General features: G+C 39.3%; 3 protein-coding genes across 10 annotated transcripts; 2 read left to right on the top strand and 1 right to left on the bottom strand.

Moving 5' to 3' along the window:
* Window positions 1-2,731: 2,731 nt before the first annotated feature.
* On the top strand, window positions 2,732-4,817 carry LOC137825667 (low affinity inorganic phosphate transporter 8). Its single transcript, XM_068631392.2, has one exon. The coding sequence runs from the start codon at window positions 2,763-2,765 to the stop codon at window positions 4,434-4,436; it is 1,674 nt and encodes a 557-aa protein (XP_068487493.2). The 5' UTR covers window positions 2,732-2,762; the 3' UTR covers window positions 4,437-4,817.
* A 638-nt stretch (window positions 4,818-5,455) lies between these two features.
* On the bottom strand, window positions 5,456-9,408 carry LOC137825666 (serine/threonine-protein kinase AtPK2/AtPK19-like). Of its 8 annotated transcripts, none has more exons than XR_016514677.1 (7): window positions 9,225-9,408; window positions 7,823-8,787; window positions 7,639-7,721; window positions 7,447-7,567; window positions 7,129-7,289; window positions 6,199-6,306; window positions 5,456-5,972 (listed from the first exon to the last, which is right to left on the bottom strand). XR_016514677.1 is itself a non-coding variant. In XM_090293684.1 (7 exons), exons 2-7 carry the CDS (start codon window positions 8,501-8,503, stop codon window positions 5,697-5,699), a joined length of 1,443 nt encoding a protein of 480 aa, XP_090149810.1. In that variant the 5' UTR covers window positions 8,504-8,787; window positions 9,225-9,408; the 3' UTR covers window positions 5,456-5,696. The 8 variants fall into 8 exon arrangements, 3 of the variants coding, with proteins under 3 accessions (XP_090149810.1, XP_090149812.1, XP_090149811.1); XR_016514680.1 differs by having other exon boundaries at window positions 7,447-7,562; XR_016514679.1 differs by having other exon boundaries at window positions 9,184-9,236.
* Window positions 9,409-10,499: 1,091 nt separating this feature from the next.
* LOC137825335 (uncharacterized) lies at window positions 10,500-15,929 on the top strand. The gene has a single exon (XM_068631007.2). It carries the CDS (start codon window positions 10,500-10,502, stop codon window positions 15,927-15,929), a length of 5,430 nt encoding a protein of 1,809 aa, XP_068487108.2.
* The last annotated feature ends 1,322 nt before the right edge of the window (window positions 15,930-17,251 follow it).

Genomic DNA, 17,251 nt, shown 5'->3' with positions numbered 1-17,251 from the left:
AATTATTGATATATAAAATAGTTTTTATTATTAATAAATAATTTTATTTAATTAGTTATACTAAGGTTTAAACTACTCATTTTAAGATCTATTTATTAATAATAAAAACTATTTTAGATATTAATAATTTTTAATTTTTAAAATAATATTAAATTTAGTCAAAGACTAATTATTACTTTTTTCTCTAAAATTATTTTTTATTTAGTGATTTTCTTATAATAATATAAATTATATAAATATATAAAAGAAGGGGTTAAAATTTAAATTAATAACATAAAAGAAAAATTATGTACAACACAAAGAAACTATATAAGACTATAAAATTTTGAATTCTACAAAATCTCCCATCATTACTTGTAAAACATTATAACAGACAAATGAAGATTTGGAATCATCTTACTTTTAATTTTTAAAACAAACTTTTGTGAATTTGTGCGATTTTTTAGTCAATTAAAACAATATTTTAGTGATCTCAAATAGCTTAAAATTGTTCTTTTATTTTAGTAATCAAAATTGCGTTTTAATAGCCTATCAAGGAGAGTTTCACTCCTGACATATTGAAGTAATTTTAGTTTACTAAAATAAAATTTTAATGAATTAAAATTCTATCTTACAAACAAGTTCAGCAATATTTCATGGATTAAAATACTTTTTAACCTATTAAAACATGTCTAAACATTTTAATGAAGGTTATATCATTCTTAGAAGTCATTTATAAGATTTAATAAGATCAATGAAAACTTACTTATAATCCTTAAAACATTATACTACAACCCAAAACTAAGATTAACTACAAAATCTTCAACTTATATCCATTATAAAATTCAAGTAGCTTGAAATATTAACAAAATCAAATTTACTTTGATTATTTAGTTGTAACACTTTGCAATATATGGTTTCATTCATTGATCTACCAACGGAAAAAATGCCTCGAAATATTAAAGACTTTTCATTAGATTTTGATACCAAAATTTGATGATTTACTCAAATTTTATTATTCCTTCTCAGAAATAAAAATTTAGTTTTGTATTATTTAGAGATTGATGAAAGTTACAGGCCTATAATGTCTCATTAAAGAAATCAATTTGTTTTTTCCTCTCACATCAAGACATGGGTAAGAAATCATCAAAACTTGGAGTATGATATCCTCAAGACCAATGTGCTCGGAACTCCAAAAAGTAATTAAATAAAAGAAAATTTATGAATACAAACAATTTGTGTTTCTTACTTTAATAAATAGAAATAAAAAACTAAGAAGATTCCAAGCTTCTTGAAGTGTATTTTAACCTGTTGTTTGTCCACTCAAATGTTTTAAAAGGAGAAAAGATAACTAGACGACTAAACCTGTCCAACATTGTGATTTTCCTAACACATCTTCACCTTAAATGTATTTGAGAATATATATGTTCCTACAATACCTAAACCCTGCAGAACACTTTCTCTTGTAGCAATCTTCTCGTCTTTCCGGTCTTTCGGTTAGGCCTCTTTCGGCTGGATCTCCTTTGATCTGGACACGATGGGGGAGTACCTGCGAATAAACTCCGACGATCAAGTCAGTCTGAGAGCTAGGTACCAGAAGAGTAGGGAGTGAATAGTTACCTTGGGTGTCGTGCCTCTTCTGCTATTTATACTGCTCTACATGGGCTATAGCTGTTGTGGGCCTGCTTTAGGATCCAAACGAAGGCCCAATTGTGTCTTAACCGTGCTTATCACCTAAGTTGACTTGTTTATAGCTAATTACGTGTTTAGCTTTGCATCTTGTCGTCTAGTCGGTTTTATCGTCTAGTCGGCCTTTCGGCCATCCGGTAGTACAATATGTTTAAATACTTGTAATTTAAATTAGTTTTTAGGAGTTTCTTTTGTAATGTTTTAGTTTTTAAAATATTGTTTAGATAAAGAATAGAAATATTGGTCTTTGTTTAAATTTAAGAAGTTAATATTGAAATATTATTAATATTTTTTTTTTACATTTTTGTTGTTTCTATGTAGAGTCTATGAATAAAATCCTATTGAAGCTCTTCCACATAGCACATTTCTTATCTTTCTAAAATATTTTCTAAACATAAAAACCGACACCATGCTAAATTTTTTTACTAAATGGATTAGAAGAGTGTATTGTTATTCTCTCATGCTTCTTAATTCAAGTTACATCAATCTCCTTAGATCTCCAAGGCATGGTTCAAAGCTTTACATTTTTGTGTCAACATTTGTAACCATTAGAAAATAGAGAGGTTTTGCCTTGAAGGATACGCGGATTTGGCCCTGTAAACAATCATGTGTGAACTCAACAAAGAAAAACATATTTGGAGATTACGTGCATGGATTTCATCAACTAATCTCCATGCATATCATAGAATATCCAAAGGGATCAAAGGAATTAGAATATTCCCTTGTCAAGAAACAAAGAACGGTGAAAGAAGGCACTAAGATGAAAGACACAAGATACTAACAAAGTTATACTTTTTTATATTATGTTGGAAACCAACTTATGATGGAAACCACTTAGGAGAGTTTCTCAAGCCTCAACACTAAACATTGTGCGTTCTCAAATATCAATGCATGTTCCTAGAACCAGACGGTATTTGAGACTCGATGACACCTATGATGTTTTTACAGCTTTAAGAAAGCAATGTCTGAATTGTCTAAATCCAAGAAGACAAGTGCATTTGTTTCAAAAATATGGCTATAAAACTGTCATGTTTTTCTACTCTTTTCTTCTGCTCACGTTTTACCATCAGATACCAACCTTTATCGAGAGAGCCATGGCCACAAGCCACGGTGTCCTCTCAGCACTTGACAAAGCCAAGACACAAAGCTACCACTACAAGGCAATTGTGATAGCCGGGATGGGGTTCTTCACTGATGCATATGGTCTCTTTTGCATCATTGCAGTTATCAAGCTCATAGGTCGCTTGTACTACTATGACCCCATTAGTCACAGTCCAGGGAAGCTTCCAAGGAATGTAAGCAATGCAATAACAGGAGTTGCATTGTGTGGCACCCTTTCAGGGCAGCTCTTCTTTGGCTGGCTGGGTGACAAACTCGGCCGAAAAAGGGTTTATGGCATAACCCTTGCCACCACGGGGTGGTGTTCCTTGGCATCAGGGCTTTCTTTTGGCTCCACAGCCAAAAGTGTGGTTGCTAGTCTTTGCTTCTTCAGGTTCTGGCTAGGATTTGGCATAGGAGGAGGTTATCCCCTCTCGGTTGTTATAATGTCTGAATATGCCAATCAAAAGACTAGGGGAGCTTTTGTTGCTGCTGTTTTTGCTATGCAAGGGGTGGGAATGTTGTTTGCTGGAGGTGTAGCCATGTTGGTCTCCAAACTGTTCCTATTAGCATATCCAGCCAAAGTTTTTGCAGTTGATCCAGTGCAATCTACTCAACCACAAGGAGACTTCGTTTGGAGAATAGTGCTCATGTTTGGTGCATTTCCTGCTGCCTTCACTTATTACTGGAGAATGAAAATGCCAGAAACTGCAAGGTACACTGCCTTAGTGGAAGGAGATCACAGGAAGGCTGTTGAAGATATGGCCAAATTTCTTGAAAATGATATACCTTTAGAAGAATCATATACCAGGGTTGCTGCCACACCTAGCCTCTCTTATGGATTCTTCTCTTCAAAGTTTCTTGAGAAGCATGGCCTTCACCTTCTAGGAACAACCACCACCTGGTTCTTCTTGGATATTACCTTCTACAGTCTTCAGCTAACACAAAAAGATATTTACCCTGCGAGTGGATTTGTACCCAAGACTTCCCAAATGAATGCCATAGAGGAGGTGTTTCTACTCTCTAAAGCAATGTTTGCAGTGGCGCTGTTTGCCTCTGTCCCTGGATACTGGTGCACAGTGTACTTCATTGACAAGATTGGAAGGTACAAAATCCAACTTGGCGGATTTTTTGTAATGTCTGTTTGCATGCTGTTTTTAGGACTCAATTATAGAGAATATAGGGGAGATGAATGCAAATCAGATGACAAATATGATTATTGTGGCGGAAAACACACCCTGTTTGTCATTCTTTTTGAATTCACCCTTTTCTTTGCAAACTTTGGACCTAATAGCACAACATTTATAGTGCCAGCAGAGCTGTTCCCTGCCAGGTTCCGTTCAACATGCCATGGGATTTCAGCAGCAGCTGGTAAAGCAGGAGCTATCATTGGTGCTTTTGTTGTGCAAAGCTATACCGATAATGCAGAAGACAAAATAAAAGGAATCAAGATCGCACTTATGCCACTTTCAGTTGTCAATTTGCTAGGATTTTTCTGCACTTTCTTAGTGCCAGAAACACGAGGCCGGTCACTTGAAGAAATCTCTGGAGAAGATAAAGAGCTCCCAGGCAATATTGCTCAAGACAATGCAAACGAGACAACAACTGATACAGAAGAGGAAACAAAAGACTCTAACGTTGATAAAAGTCCAGAAAACATGATGGTTTAGTTAATCTTAATACCCCAACTAGAATAATCAATAATAAGAGGAAGGTGCAAAAACAATAATGTTTGTTTCAGTAAGTTATACTTGCACGTTTGTGTTCTTCTTTTCTTTCAGTTTCCCCTTTATATTCTTGTCTAAGAGATTAAAGAATAGTAGTTTGTGTGGTGTGGTTGCTAGAATAAGAGCTTCTTCGTTAAGTGTGCGAGTGTGTTAGCACCAGTAGAAGAACCAAAATGAATACTTATACTGTAATCTCTAATCCTAGTGCTTCTGTTTTTAGCCTATTAAATCCTTTGCCTTTTAATGTATCTCCACAGAAGAACAAAGAATTTATGCTTGTCTCATATCCTTACTTCCTAATGAGCTCGGATACGTGTTAGACACTCAGTTAAGGTGTCATATTTAAAAAACAGTATTTTTACGTCTCCAACATTCATGGGATATATAACAAGGGACAAGACACACCCATTTCATACTTACATTTTGTATTTCTCTTTTTCTATTTAAATTTGTGTTTGGATGAATTTAACTTACATGGTATCTTTTTCAACGATGGTAATCAATAAGGGGGTGAAATATTTTAAATGAATTAGATTCACTTTTCACTTTTCAATTTTAGATGAATGGATTAGATTCCCTTTTGTTAGGAAAAAAAGAGAGTAAATGATTCATAATAAAGTTCAGTGTACATATATATATTCGTTATTTTAAAAATTATAGGTGTGTGGCAGTGTCTTGCTTCATAGTTACTTTCTCTTACTCTAGATCCAAATCTTATTATCCACGGTGAAGACAATGCGAAAAAAGGAAAAGCTTTGACACCAAGTAACTATTTGGTGATGATAACTTATGAACCTCATAGTTTAGTTTTCAAACGCAGGAAATTTTTTAGATGAAGTATCGAAGTGTCTTCACTCTTAACCTATATTCCCAACTCAAGAAACATCTATCAAGGTCCAACTACTTGTAACAGATTCATAAAAGAGTGAAAGGCGGCACTTAGAAGGTTCACAAACATTGAATTTGATACAAAAGCATGTTGCTGATATCATGGTCATATTGTAATATTAGTATGTCACTGGTATTGCTTCACACAGATATACATGACACAATATTAGTATTACTCGCATGTGTAGTTAATGAGAGTATATAGGTTTATACAAGGAGTGATATCACAGGTATAAAATTTTCTAATCCATCACAAATTACATGAATTGGCTGCTCTAATTGGACTTTTATTGTAGAAATCAGGCTTTTCTATCGTTACTCAAGTGGAGTACCAGTATATGAGAAGTTCTTGAAGGTACTGTCATCCTTTTTTGGACTAGAAGCTGGAGAATCCAGCAAAGGCATATTAGTCCACCGCTCCTCGAAGTTAGCAACACAGTGCTTCCCAGAAACATTTGGAACAAAGCATGGCCTAACTTCACGGGCTTCCAGTTTCTTCCAGTTGACAGACTTAAACCACTTGTGGCTTTTAATCTCCTCACTGCTTCTTGATCCACTGCCAAGGCGTTTGCTGACATCTTTCTGCAACAGCTGAAGAAGAAAACTTCCATTATGCTTCCGCAATCCAATACATGGCAATTGTGAAGCCAATGTATAAAAAGATTGGTTCTATATAAGAATATTTCACTATCATATGGATTTTTCGGAACCATACAGCAACAATAAAAGCCTTTTCCCTTAAGAGTGAGTGTTTGTCAAAAATATATTATTATAAGGGGGAAAAAACTAATGATTAGATGTAGGAGAAAATATGTACCCCTTTTAACAGTGAATGTGCCTCATTTGACAAAAATGCTGGGAGCTTGATTTTGTCTTTAATTATCTTCTGCTGCATCTTATGTCTATTTCCGCCGGAGAAAGGAGGCTGCAATGGGAGTAAACAGGAAAATAAAGTCTAGGAAAATTGTAAAAGTTACAGTAACCACTAAAAAATCAGCAAACTAAAGTATCAGCCTTACATAAATACATCCAAGTCTACAAAAATATGTCACAAACAAACACCTAATCACATGATCTACATAACTTTCTCAATCAATATGATAATTATTGGCAATTGCTTAGAAACAGGATTTTCAAAATACAATCATGTTTAAATATAATACTATTCAGGCTTTTCAAAATACAACCATGTTTAAATATAATACTATTCAGGCTGGACTTTGTAAAAGACTGGTGGTTAAACGATCAAAGTTGTAAAACACAGCACCACAATTTAAGGAAATGTAAGATGTGATTTTTGGAGAGCTACAGGCCATTAACTGGCTAATAGAAATCATTCACCATAATCTTAGGAGAATTCAGTTGGAGATTGATATCATTAACCATCATTCTTGGATTAACATAGTAGTGTTAACTTATATTTCTTGCTTCTGAAACAAAATAAATTTCGTGCAGATCAGACATACAAACTTATTCTGCCAATTCATTAGAAACAAAGCAGTTTCAGTAAAAACTTGAGTAAAATGCTATAACCCAAGCATAATGAATAACGAATAGCTTTCAATTATTTTCAAGAAAGTAGAAAACAGTCTATTGCCTTTCAGATAATCAAGTTGATCTATCAAGTTCAATGCAATTCGAGCTCCATCTTCAGTAGTAAATGCTTGAGAGATATGTCAAGTCGGAAAAATAAGTGCGACCACTACTTTATTATACTACAAGACAAAAAAAATACTAAGATTCTAACCTTTCCTGTAAGCATTTCATATAGTAAAATTCCCAAACTCCACCAATCAGCAGCCTTATCATGACCTTTTCCCATTACAATTTCAGGGGCCATGTATTCTACAGTTCCACACATAGAATTAGATCTTCCAGTCTCATTGAATTGCTTAGCCAGGCCAAAATCTGTTAACACAGCCTGATATCAAGCACATAAATTGCCGTAATACAATATGATAGAAGTTAGAAACAAATCACAAATCACTTTAGAATAAATACGCAGGCATGTGGCATGCCTAATGCAGAGAGACAGAATCACAGACGTAAGTTTATGTTATCTTACATGACCATCTACATCGAGAAGAATATTTTCAGGCTTAAGATCCCTGTGCATTATATCATTTGCGTGAAGATAAGAAACAGCACAGATAATCTCTGCGGCATAAAAGCGTGCCAAATCTTCCCTGACAAAATTTGTGTGAGACAGATATGTATAAGCGTTTCATATATAGTCATAGCATGCGGCTTACAATACCTGAATAGGCCTTGGTGATAGAGCTGAAAGAAAAGATGGCCACCATTGACAAAATCAAGCACAAGGTACAACCTATATTTGGTCTGTAAGTTCAACAAATAAAGGTTGTCGTTATGCAAATATGATAGTACTGTTCATTTTCTTAGCCTGACACTGAAACATATGATATGATCAAAAGTATTACTTGGAAAGCGTATCTGAGCCGCACAACAAATGGGTTGTCCACCTTTGTTAGTATATCCCTTTCAGATTTTACATATTCAGCATGGTTTCTCTCCATGATCTTATCCTTACGCATGACCTTCATAGCATATATTTCAGAAGTACCTGCCCTCCTCACCTGGTACACCTTGCCAAAAGCACCTTGCCCAACAACCTTCAAAAGTTCAAAATCCTCAACTCCAATAGTCTGATTATTCAGACAGTAATCATCGAAATGTAAATCATTTTTCTCTACTGCTGTATTGTTAATAGAATGTTTCTTAAGTCCTTTCTGTGTGTCTATTAAGACCTCCACAAGATCCAATGCATCTTCTGTCTCATGTAAGGTGAGCTTGCTAAGCTGCAAGGACCGATCAATACAAGTTGTGGGAGCCAATAAAGATTGAGAGCGGATGTTATTGCAGTCAAAATCATTGTAAATCTTTCCACCTGAACCTCGTGTAGCTACGTGATCTCCATATTTCTCGGAGCTTACTGTTATTGAGGCTTCAACAGGAGATGAACCAAACACATCAGAAAATTCAAAATCCTCACAATTCGAAGAAGGCAAAAGATCGGGTGGTCCATTTGATAGAACCAACTGGTTCAGGAAAGACTTTGGTGAACTATTTCCATTCAAGACAGAGAACTGAGAGGAAACCATGACTCTTTGATAAAACAAGGAGAGTGCAGAAAATGAGACTAAGAAACTTCAGAACTATTGGTGTGCCTTGCCAAAAGATTACTCCCCAAATGGAGGAAGATGGAAACCCAACAATTAGCTCTATCAATTGAGAATGAACGTATACTACTTCAGGAGCTCCCAGAAAACTTGGTAGCAAGAAGCAAACCAAAATCCAGAAAAGGAAATTGCTTTTGCTTCCCGCTCTACAGGAAACGTTGGATCTAGCGACACTTGTCAAATTCATGAAGATCGGGTAGTCAATTCTGTAATTCAGCACAATAAAACAGTTAATTCAAGTTTTCTGCATTAAAGTGTAGAACGGAGGGAATAACATACAAATATACAACAGCATGAAGATTGAAACAAACATTTAAACTCATAAAAACAAGAGAAAGATTTGAAATTGCAGTAGGGCGAGTGGGAGGAGGAGGAACCCAATGAATATCGTCTCTTGGCAGTTTCAAATTAGAAAACCACAATTCAAAAAAGTCTAAAGATAACATAAACTCCAAAATACACTATTATTTCGTTAGTAATCAACTTCCAAATGAAGAAATTGAAAAGGGTAATTTCAAATCATCGTATATAAAACACAAGATATATGAAAGATTTGTTTTTTCACAGAAACAAAACAGAGTAAAAACAACCCAAAGACTAACATAGAACAATTTCTGGACAGAGAGTTTGAAAGTTAACTCACATTGAAGAGAATGCAGGGAAGGGCTGTTAACAAACGAAACTATAAAGGTTTTTTTTTTCTGTTCATAATTTTTTTCTTTGTAAAATGTTAAATTAGTTTTGGAGGCGGTTATTCTTTTTCGCGGCTTCGACAGAAAAACACGAGTTGACTCTGAAGAGGACAACATGGATTTAAAAAAAAACACACGTTTAAAATAAGATTTACTTTTTTAAAAAAGATTGAAATGATGTTTTATAACATATTTTTTTTTAAATATACACTTGCCAAATTCAGATAAGATAATTTGAATTATTTCCACAAAAGATGTTAGTTATATTATTATTGCAACTTTTATGCTAAAATTATATAAAAATTTGAAAAAGGAATTAAAATTGGAATTTCTATGGCTTTGGGTTTGGGATTCGATTAAATGAACCTGAAGTAAAGCAACGTAATACATTACAGAGTGGATGTACTTGTAAGCAATTCTTTGTATTTCGTGGCGTATGCAAATCAACTTCCATGTTATTTTACTTCACAATTTAATCTCTAAATTCATTATTATTTGTACCGGTCGGCACTGGACGACCCCAGGGTACTCATGGTAAAATTATCACAAAAACCCCTGCGTCTCATACGACTCTTCGTCCTTCCATGACCTCGAGCCTGGGGGGCAAGTGTACCGGTCGGCACCGGACGACCCCAGGGTACTCATGGTAAAATCATCACAAAACCCTGCGTCTTATACGACTCTTCGTCCTTCCATGACCTCTAGCCGGACGGCCGAATGGTTTATGTCGATTAAATCTAATTTAATCCAGAACGTGGTTACACGTGTAGAAAAGAGCAGTTATGACAACCATTGACGAAGTAAAAACACGTTCTCTAGACCACTCCCCTGGTTTTCAGGAAACCACCAGGCACGACCCAAAGACCACTAAGCATGTCTCTAACCATCAACTGATTGGCCCACATGGCCAAGGCCCAGGTCAACCTACTAAAGGGACTTCTGAAAAGGGGGAAAAGGTACGTTTTCCATACGATCAGAGAATTCACACTTGAGCACCATCGCTGACTTGAGCGTCGGAGTGCAATCGCAGGTACCCCCGCCGGCCGACCGAAGCACGCGAAGAGAAAGAAGACTTGAAGAATAGGACAACCAAGAGTGAAGAAGACACCTTGTATCGACGTGAATCAACATTACTCAGTCCCCAATATCCATACAGGTACAATTGGCGCCCACCGTGGGGCCCGAGTAATCATTATTCCCAGACCCAAGGATCCCAACGCTTGAAGATGGACTCAACGGCAAACAACAACAATGATATCTCCGAAGAGCATAGGACCATACTCCAAACCCTCCAGATTCAGATGCAGGAGTTACTCCAAAAAGGAGTCATCGATCAACTTCGCCAGGATGAAGAAAGGAAAAGACGAGAAGAAGAGCGTCAACAACACGCAGAGGAGATAGCACAATTGAAAGAACAGAACAAGAGATTGTTGGATAGACTTGAGCAATCTGAACGCGAAGGGCATTCACGTGCACCTTCTCCATCACCGTTCCAATCAGGAACAAGAACAATAGCCCAGGCTATACCTCACACGTCACTCGTTCAACACACCCGTCAGAGTGCAAAGCCAGTAACCCCAAACGAGGTAGCAAACCCGAAAGGCCATCCGTTCACTGATGACATCATAGCCACTCCTCTCCCTGACAAGTGGAGGGGCCTAACGATAAACCTTTATGACGGTTCCACAGACCCAGACGAACATCTGAATATATTTAGAACTCAAATGACCCTTTACACAACCGACCGAACGGTATGGTGTAAAGTCTTCCCCACCTCTCTCAGGGAAGGCCCCCTTGGATGGTTTTCGGACCTTCCACCCAATTCCATTGCAAGCTTCGACGCTTTGGAATTGAAGTTCACCACGCAATACGCCACAAGTAGACCTCATCGGACATCCTCCATGTCTCTTCTGAATGTCAAACAAGAAAGGGGAGAATCATTGAGAACGTTCATGAACAGATTTAGCAAAGTGTGTATGAACATTCGTAATCTTAATCCAGAAATAGCCATGCATCATTTGGTCTCGGCCATACTACCAGGAAGGTTCACTGAAAGCCTTATCAAACGACCTCCGTGCAATATGGATGAATTAAGAACAAGAGCAACAAAGTTCATGCAGATAGAAGAACATATTGACTACCATCGAAAAACTTATGCTGAGAACACGGACAATAGCAAAGGAATTCGTCCCCCCACAATACCGACCGACCGAGAACGACATCGCCCCAATAGGGGACCCCGTTTCCACAACTACACTCCCTTGATTGTACCAAGGGGTAAGGTTCTCGACGAAGCACTGCAGATTGAATTGATTCCGACATTGAGGCCATCACAAACCCCTCCCAATGCCGACACCAGTAAACGTTGCCAATACCATCGTAACTATGGCCACACGACCGAAGGATGCCAAGCACTGAAAGATAAAATTGAAGAGCTCGTCCAGGCCGGTCATCTGCGCAAGTTCGTGAAAACCACCATCACTGCACCCAGGTCACCCCAGCGTGATCATGATCCCCGCGAACGTTCGGGACGAAGAGACGACCGGACCCGTGACAACCACTATCGTTCAAGCAGAAGAAAAAGAAGCGAAAGTCCGATCAGACGAACGAGGCCTAAAAGCGAAAGCCCTGAACGTAGAAGTCGAACTAAACAAAAAGTTCGCACAGTCATCAATACAATCGCTGGACCGGTGTCGCTCGGTCAGCCCCCTCAAGAAATTAATTACATTGCAGGCGGCTTTGCGGGTGGAGGATGCTCTAATTCGGCAAGGAAAAAACATTTGAGAGCAATTCAATCCGTTCATTCGACTCCCACACAACGCCGACCGCATATACCACCAATCACTTTCACTGACGAAGACTTCACAGCAATCGATCCATCTCAAGATGACCCCATGGTAATAACTGTGGAGATAGATAAATTCGCAATTGCAAAAGTTTTGGTAGATCAGGGTAGCTCGGTCGACATCCTATATTGGGAAACGTTTAAGAAGATGAAGATTCCAGAGGCAGAGATACAACCCTACAACGAGCAGATAGTTGGTTTCTCAGGGGAAAGAGTGGATACGAAAGGATTTATCGATCTATACACCACGTTCGGGGATGATTACCTCAGCAAGACCATCAACATACGATATCTACTCGTTAATGCCAATACATCGTACAATATTTTGCTCGGTCGACCATCTATCAACAGATTGAAAGCCATTGTCTCAACTCCTCATTTAGCTATGAAGTTCCCCTCGGTCAATGGAGACATAGCAACCGTACATATAGACCAGAAGACAGCACGAGAGTGTTATGTAGCTAGCCTGAAGGTGGAGCCGACCCGAAGGCTTTATACCACATCAGCCGAACGGACCACAGAGCGAAGAGGTCGGTCAACAGAAAGACGCTCCAGAGGAAGAGAATCTAGAAGACACTTGGTCGCTTTAGTCGATCTAGATCCTCGACTGGATGATCCCCGAATGGAAGCAGGAGAAGATCTTCAACCCATATTCCTTCGGGACAAAGACCGGAAAACATACATGGGAACATCCCTCAAACCAGACGACCGAGAGACGATCGGTAAAACATTAACAAAGAACGCTGATCTTTTCGCCTGGACGGCTGCAGACATGCCAGGGGTAAAATCAGATGTGATTACCCATCGATTGTCTGTTTATACGGAGGCCAGGCCGATCGCTCAAAAGAAAAGGAAACTAGGTGAAGAACGGCGGAAAGCCGCACGAGAAGAAACCGACAAGCTAATTCAAGCTGGTTTTATTCAAAAGGCCCACTATACGACATGGCTAGCCAATGTAGTGATGGTAAAAAAGACGAATGGAAAATGGAGAATGTGCGTAGACTACACAGACCTTAACAAAGCGTGCCCAAAGGACTCGTATCCTCTACCTACTATCGACCGGCTGGTCGACGGTGCAGCCGGTCATCAAATCCTAAGTTTCCTTGATGCTTATTCAGGTTACAATCAAATACAAATGTACCACCGTGATCGAGAAAAAACCGCGTTTAGAACAGATTCTGATAATTTCTTCTATGAAGTCATGCCGTTCGGCCTCAAGAATGCAGGAGCCACATACCAACGACTCATGGATCACGTATTCCACGACATGATCGGTCGGAATGTAGAAGTATACGTTGACGACATCGTCGTCAAATCAGACTCTTGCGAACAACATGTTTCTGACTTAAAAGAGGTTTTTCAAGCCTTGCGTCAATACCGCATGCGTTTAAACCCGGAGAAGTGCGCGTTCGGCGTAGAAGGGGGGAAGTTCTTAGGCTTCATGCTCACACATCGGGGTATAGAGGCTAATCCAGAAAAATGCAAGGCAATCACCGAAATGCGAAGTCCCAACGGACTCAAAGAGATCCAGAGACTAGTCGGCCGTCTCACTTCGTTGTCTCGATTCGTACCCAAGCTTGCCGAACGAACGAGACCCATCATAAAACTTCTGAAGAAGACAAGTAAATTTGAATGGACAGATGAATGTGAACAAAATTTCCAACAGTTAAAAGCATTTCTGGCATCTCCACCGGTCATCCAGAAACCGAACGCACGGGAACCCATTGTGGTCTACCTCGCCGTCTCCAATGAAGCGGTGAGTTCCGCTCTGGTACAAGAAATTAAAGCGGAAGAACGACCGGTATATTTTGTAAGTCGAGTCTTACATGACGCAGAAACCCGGTACCAAATGGTCGAAAAAGTTGCCTTCGCTTTGGTCATCACCGCACGACGGATGCGGATGTATTTCCAAAATCACAAGGTCATTGTTAGGACTAACTATCCCATTATGAAGATTCTCACCAAACCTGACCTCGCCGGACGAATGATAGGTTGGGCAGTCGAACTGTCAGAATTCCACATCGAATACCAACCCAGGGGAGCCATCAAGTCCCAAGCCCTCGCCGACTTCACAGCAGAACTCACTCCCTATCTGACCGAACGGACTCCCCGATGGACACTATACGTAGATGGGTCATCTAACAGTCGTTCGTCCGGAGCAGGAGTTGTACTTGAAGGACCAGGGGAGATTGTTGTCGAACAAGCCATGAAATTTGAATTTAAAACTTCCAATAATCAAGCCGAATACGAAGCTATAATCGCAGGTTTGCATCTGGCGATTGAATTGGAGGTAACAAATATAACTTGTAAAAGCGACTCCCGTCTAGTCGTCGGACAGCTTACAGGGGAGTATGAGGTAAGAGAAACATTACTCCAACAGTATTTTCATTTCGTAAAAAATCTTCTAAACAGGTTCAAAGAAATCTCCTTCCAACACGTACGGAGGGAAAATAATACTAGGGCGGACGCTCTATCGAGATTGGCTACCCTAAAAAAGAAAGGCGCCCACCGGTCGGCCATACACGTGACCCTGGCTAAACCAAGTGTTGGTACCGAAGAATGCATGGCGACTGACACCCAACCTAACTGGATGACTCCCATAAAACAATATCTTACCGATGGTGTATGCGATCCACATTTGGAGAAAACGATGAAGTTACAAGCCGCCCGATACATACTGATTGGCGAAGATCTTTACAGGAGAGGGTATTCCCGTCCCCTCCTAAAATGCCTTGGTCCAGAACAAGTCACTTATGTAATGACCGAGTTACACGAAGGGATATGCGGAACCCATTCAGGAGCGCGGACTATGTCCGCCAAAATTCTGAGAGCAGGATACTACTGGCCGACCTTACAAGGAGACTGCACTGAATACGTTCAAAAGTGCGTGAAATGTCAAGAGTTCGGCACCCTATTGCACCAAAAACCAGAGCATTTGCACTACATCCTATCCCCTTGGCCGTTCGTGAAATGGGGAATGGATATTATCGGACCTTTCACACCCGGAAAAGGGCAATGCAAGTTCCTACTGGTGGGTATAGATTACTTTACCAAATGGATTGAGGCTGAACCACTAACAGCCATCACCGCCCGGAACGTACAAAGCTTTGTGTGGAAAAACATTGTCTGCAGGTTCGGCCTACCTCAGATCGTTATCACAGACAACGGTCGACAGTTCACCGACCGTGGGCTAGCTGAATTCTATGAGAAACTTCACATCAAACATATAACGAGTTCGGTCGAACACCCTCAAACCAACGGTCAGGCGGAAGCCGCCAACAAAGTTATTCTCAATGAGTTAAAGAAGAGACTTGGCCCGTCCAAGGGAAATTGGACTGAAGAATTGTTAGAGGTTCTGTGGGCTTATCGTTGTACTCCCCAGTCAACAACTCAAGAAACACCTTATAGCCTGACGTACGGCACAGAAGCCATGATTCCGGTCGAAATCGGCGAGCCTTCACTACGCCGACAGACGTTAGACCTAGACTTAAACAAGGAAAGTCTACTAGTCGGCCTCGACCTCATCAATGAATTAAGGGACAAATGCAAGATAAGGGAAGAAGCATGCAAGATACGAGCAGCACGAAGGTACAACTCCAAAGTGAAGCCACGAAGCTATCAGAAAGGAGATCTAGTTTGGCGCATGCGCAGCGACGCCCGGAAGGACGGAGGAAAGTTTTCAAGCAATTGGGAAGGTCCGTTCCGCATCTCCGACACAGCAACAGGAGGAGCTTATTACTTAGAATATTTGTCAGGAAAATCTGCACCGAGAACGTGGAATGCCACGCATCTCAAATTCTATTACAGTTGATGAATAAACTTAGTGCACTCTTTCCTCGCTCGGTAGTTTTATCCCTAAGGAGGGTTTTCTACCGAGAAGGTTTTAACGAGGCACTTTAAATCACCAATCTTGGTCAGAAATTCAGTTAATTCACCGTTCATTCGGTCGGAATACATAACGAAAGTTATCCGAACTATAACTTTAACGTTATTCACCAACCTTGGTCAGAAATCGAAATTATTTATGCCTCGTTCGGCATCAGAATTATTCAGAATTATTTATGCCTCGTCCGGCATCATAATTATCTTATTACTTTAATGTAATCAGAATTATTTATGCCTCGTCCGGCATCAGAATTATCTTATTACTTTCAGGTAATCCGAATTATTTATGCCTCGTCCGGCGTCCGAATTATCTATTAATTCATTAACCGTGCGTTCGGCCAGAAATCCGAATATATAACGAATTATAACTTCAACGTTATTCACCAACCTTGGTCAGAAATCGAAATTATTTATGCCTCGTTAACCGTTCGTTCGGCCAGAAATCCGAATATATAACGAATTATAACTTCAACGTTATTCACCAACCTTGGTCAGAAATCGAAATTATTTATGCCTCGTTAACCGTTCGTTCGGCCAGAATATATAACGAATTATAACTTGAACGTTATTCACCAACCTTGGTCAGAAATCGAAATTATTTATGCCTCGTTCGGCATCAGAATTATTCAGAATTATTTATGCCCCTCCGGCATCAGAATTATCTTATTACTTTAATGTAATCAGAATTATTTATGCCTCGTCCGGCATCAGAATTATCTTATTACTTTAAGGTAATGCGAATTATTTATGCCTCGTCCGGCATCAGAATTATCTTATTACTTTAAGGTAATCCGAATTATTTATGCCTCGTCCGGCATCAGAATTATATCATTACAATTATTCACCAACCTTGGTCAGAAATTCAATCAATTTATTAATTAACCGTTCATTCGGTCGAGATTATATAACTACGGCTCTCCGAATCATATACTTCTTCAAACCCGGATCTATGCTCAACAATCTCTGCAACATAAACACGAAAGTAAGAAACAGATACGCTATTAGCCGAACGACCGCAAGAAGAAGGTGCTCACCTTTTAGTTCCGCCTACTGCTTGGACGACCCATAAAGAGCTATCAGTTCCCGCGTAGGGAGCCTACACGGTAGTTGATTCACGGCCATCAAAATTTCTTGGTCGATGGGAGACAAAGATTCCCAAAGCCGATGGTCAAGAGAGATGGGATTCTCCGTCCAATAGAATGGAAATTTTGTGCTTCCAGCGGCATTATAGAATAGATTTTGTGCACC

This window comes from Phaseolus vulgaris, chromosome 8 (genome assembly GCF_051622355.1).
Source record: "Phaseolus vulgaris cultivar YP4 chromosome 8, ASM5162235v1, whole genome shotgun sequence".
Classification (NCBI taxonomy): Eukaryota; Viridiplantae; Streptophyta; class Magnoliopsida; order Fabales; family Fabaceae; genus Phaseolus; species Phaseolus vulgaris.
The sequence above is the reverse complement of the archived record's forward strand: the minus strand, read 5'-3'. Positions and strand labels throughout refer to the sequence as shown.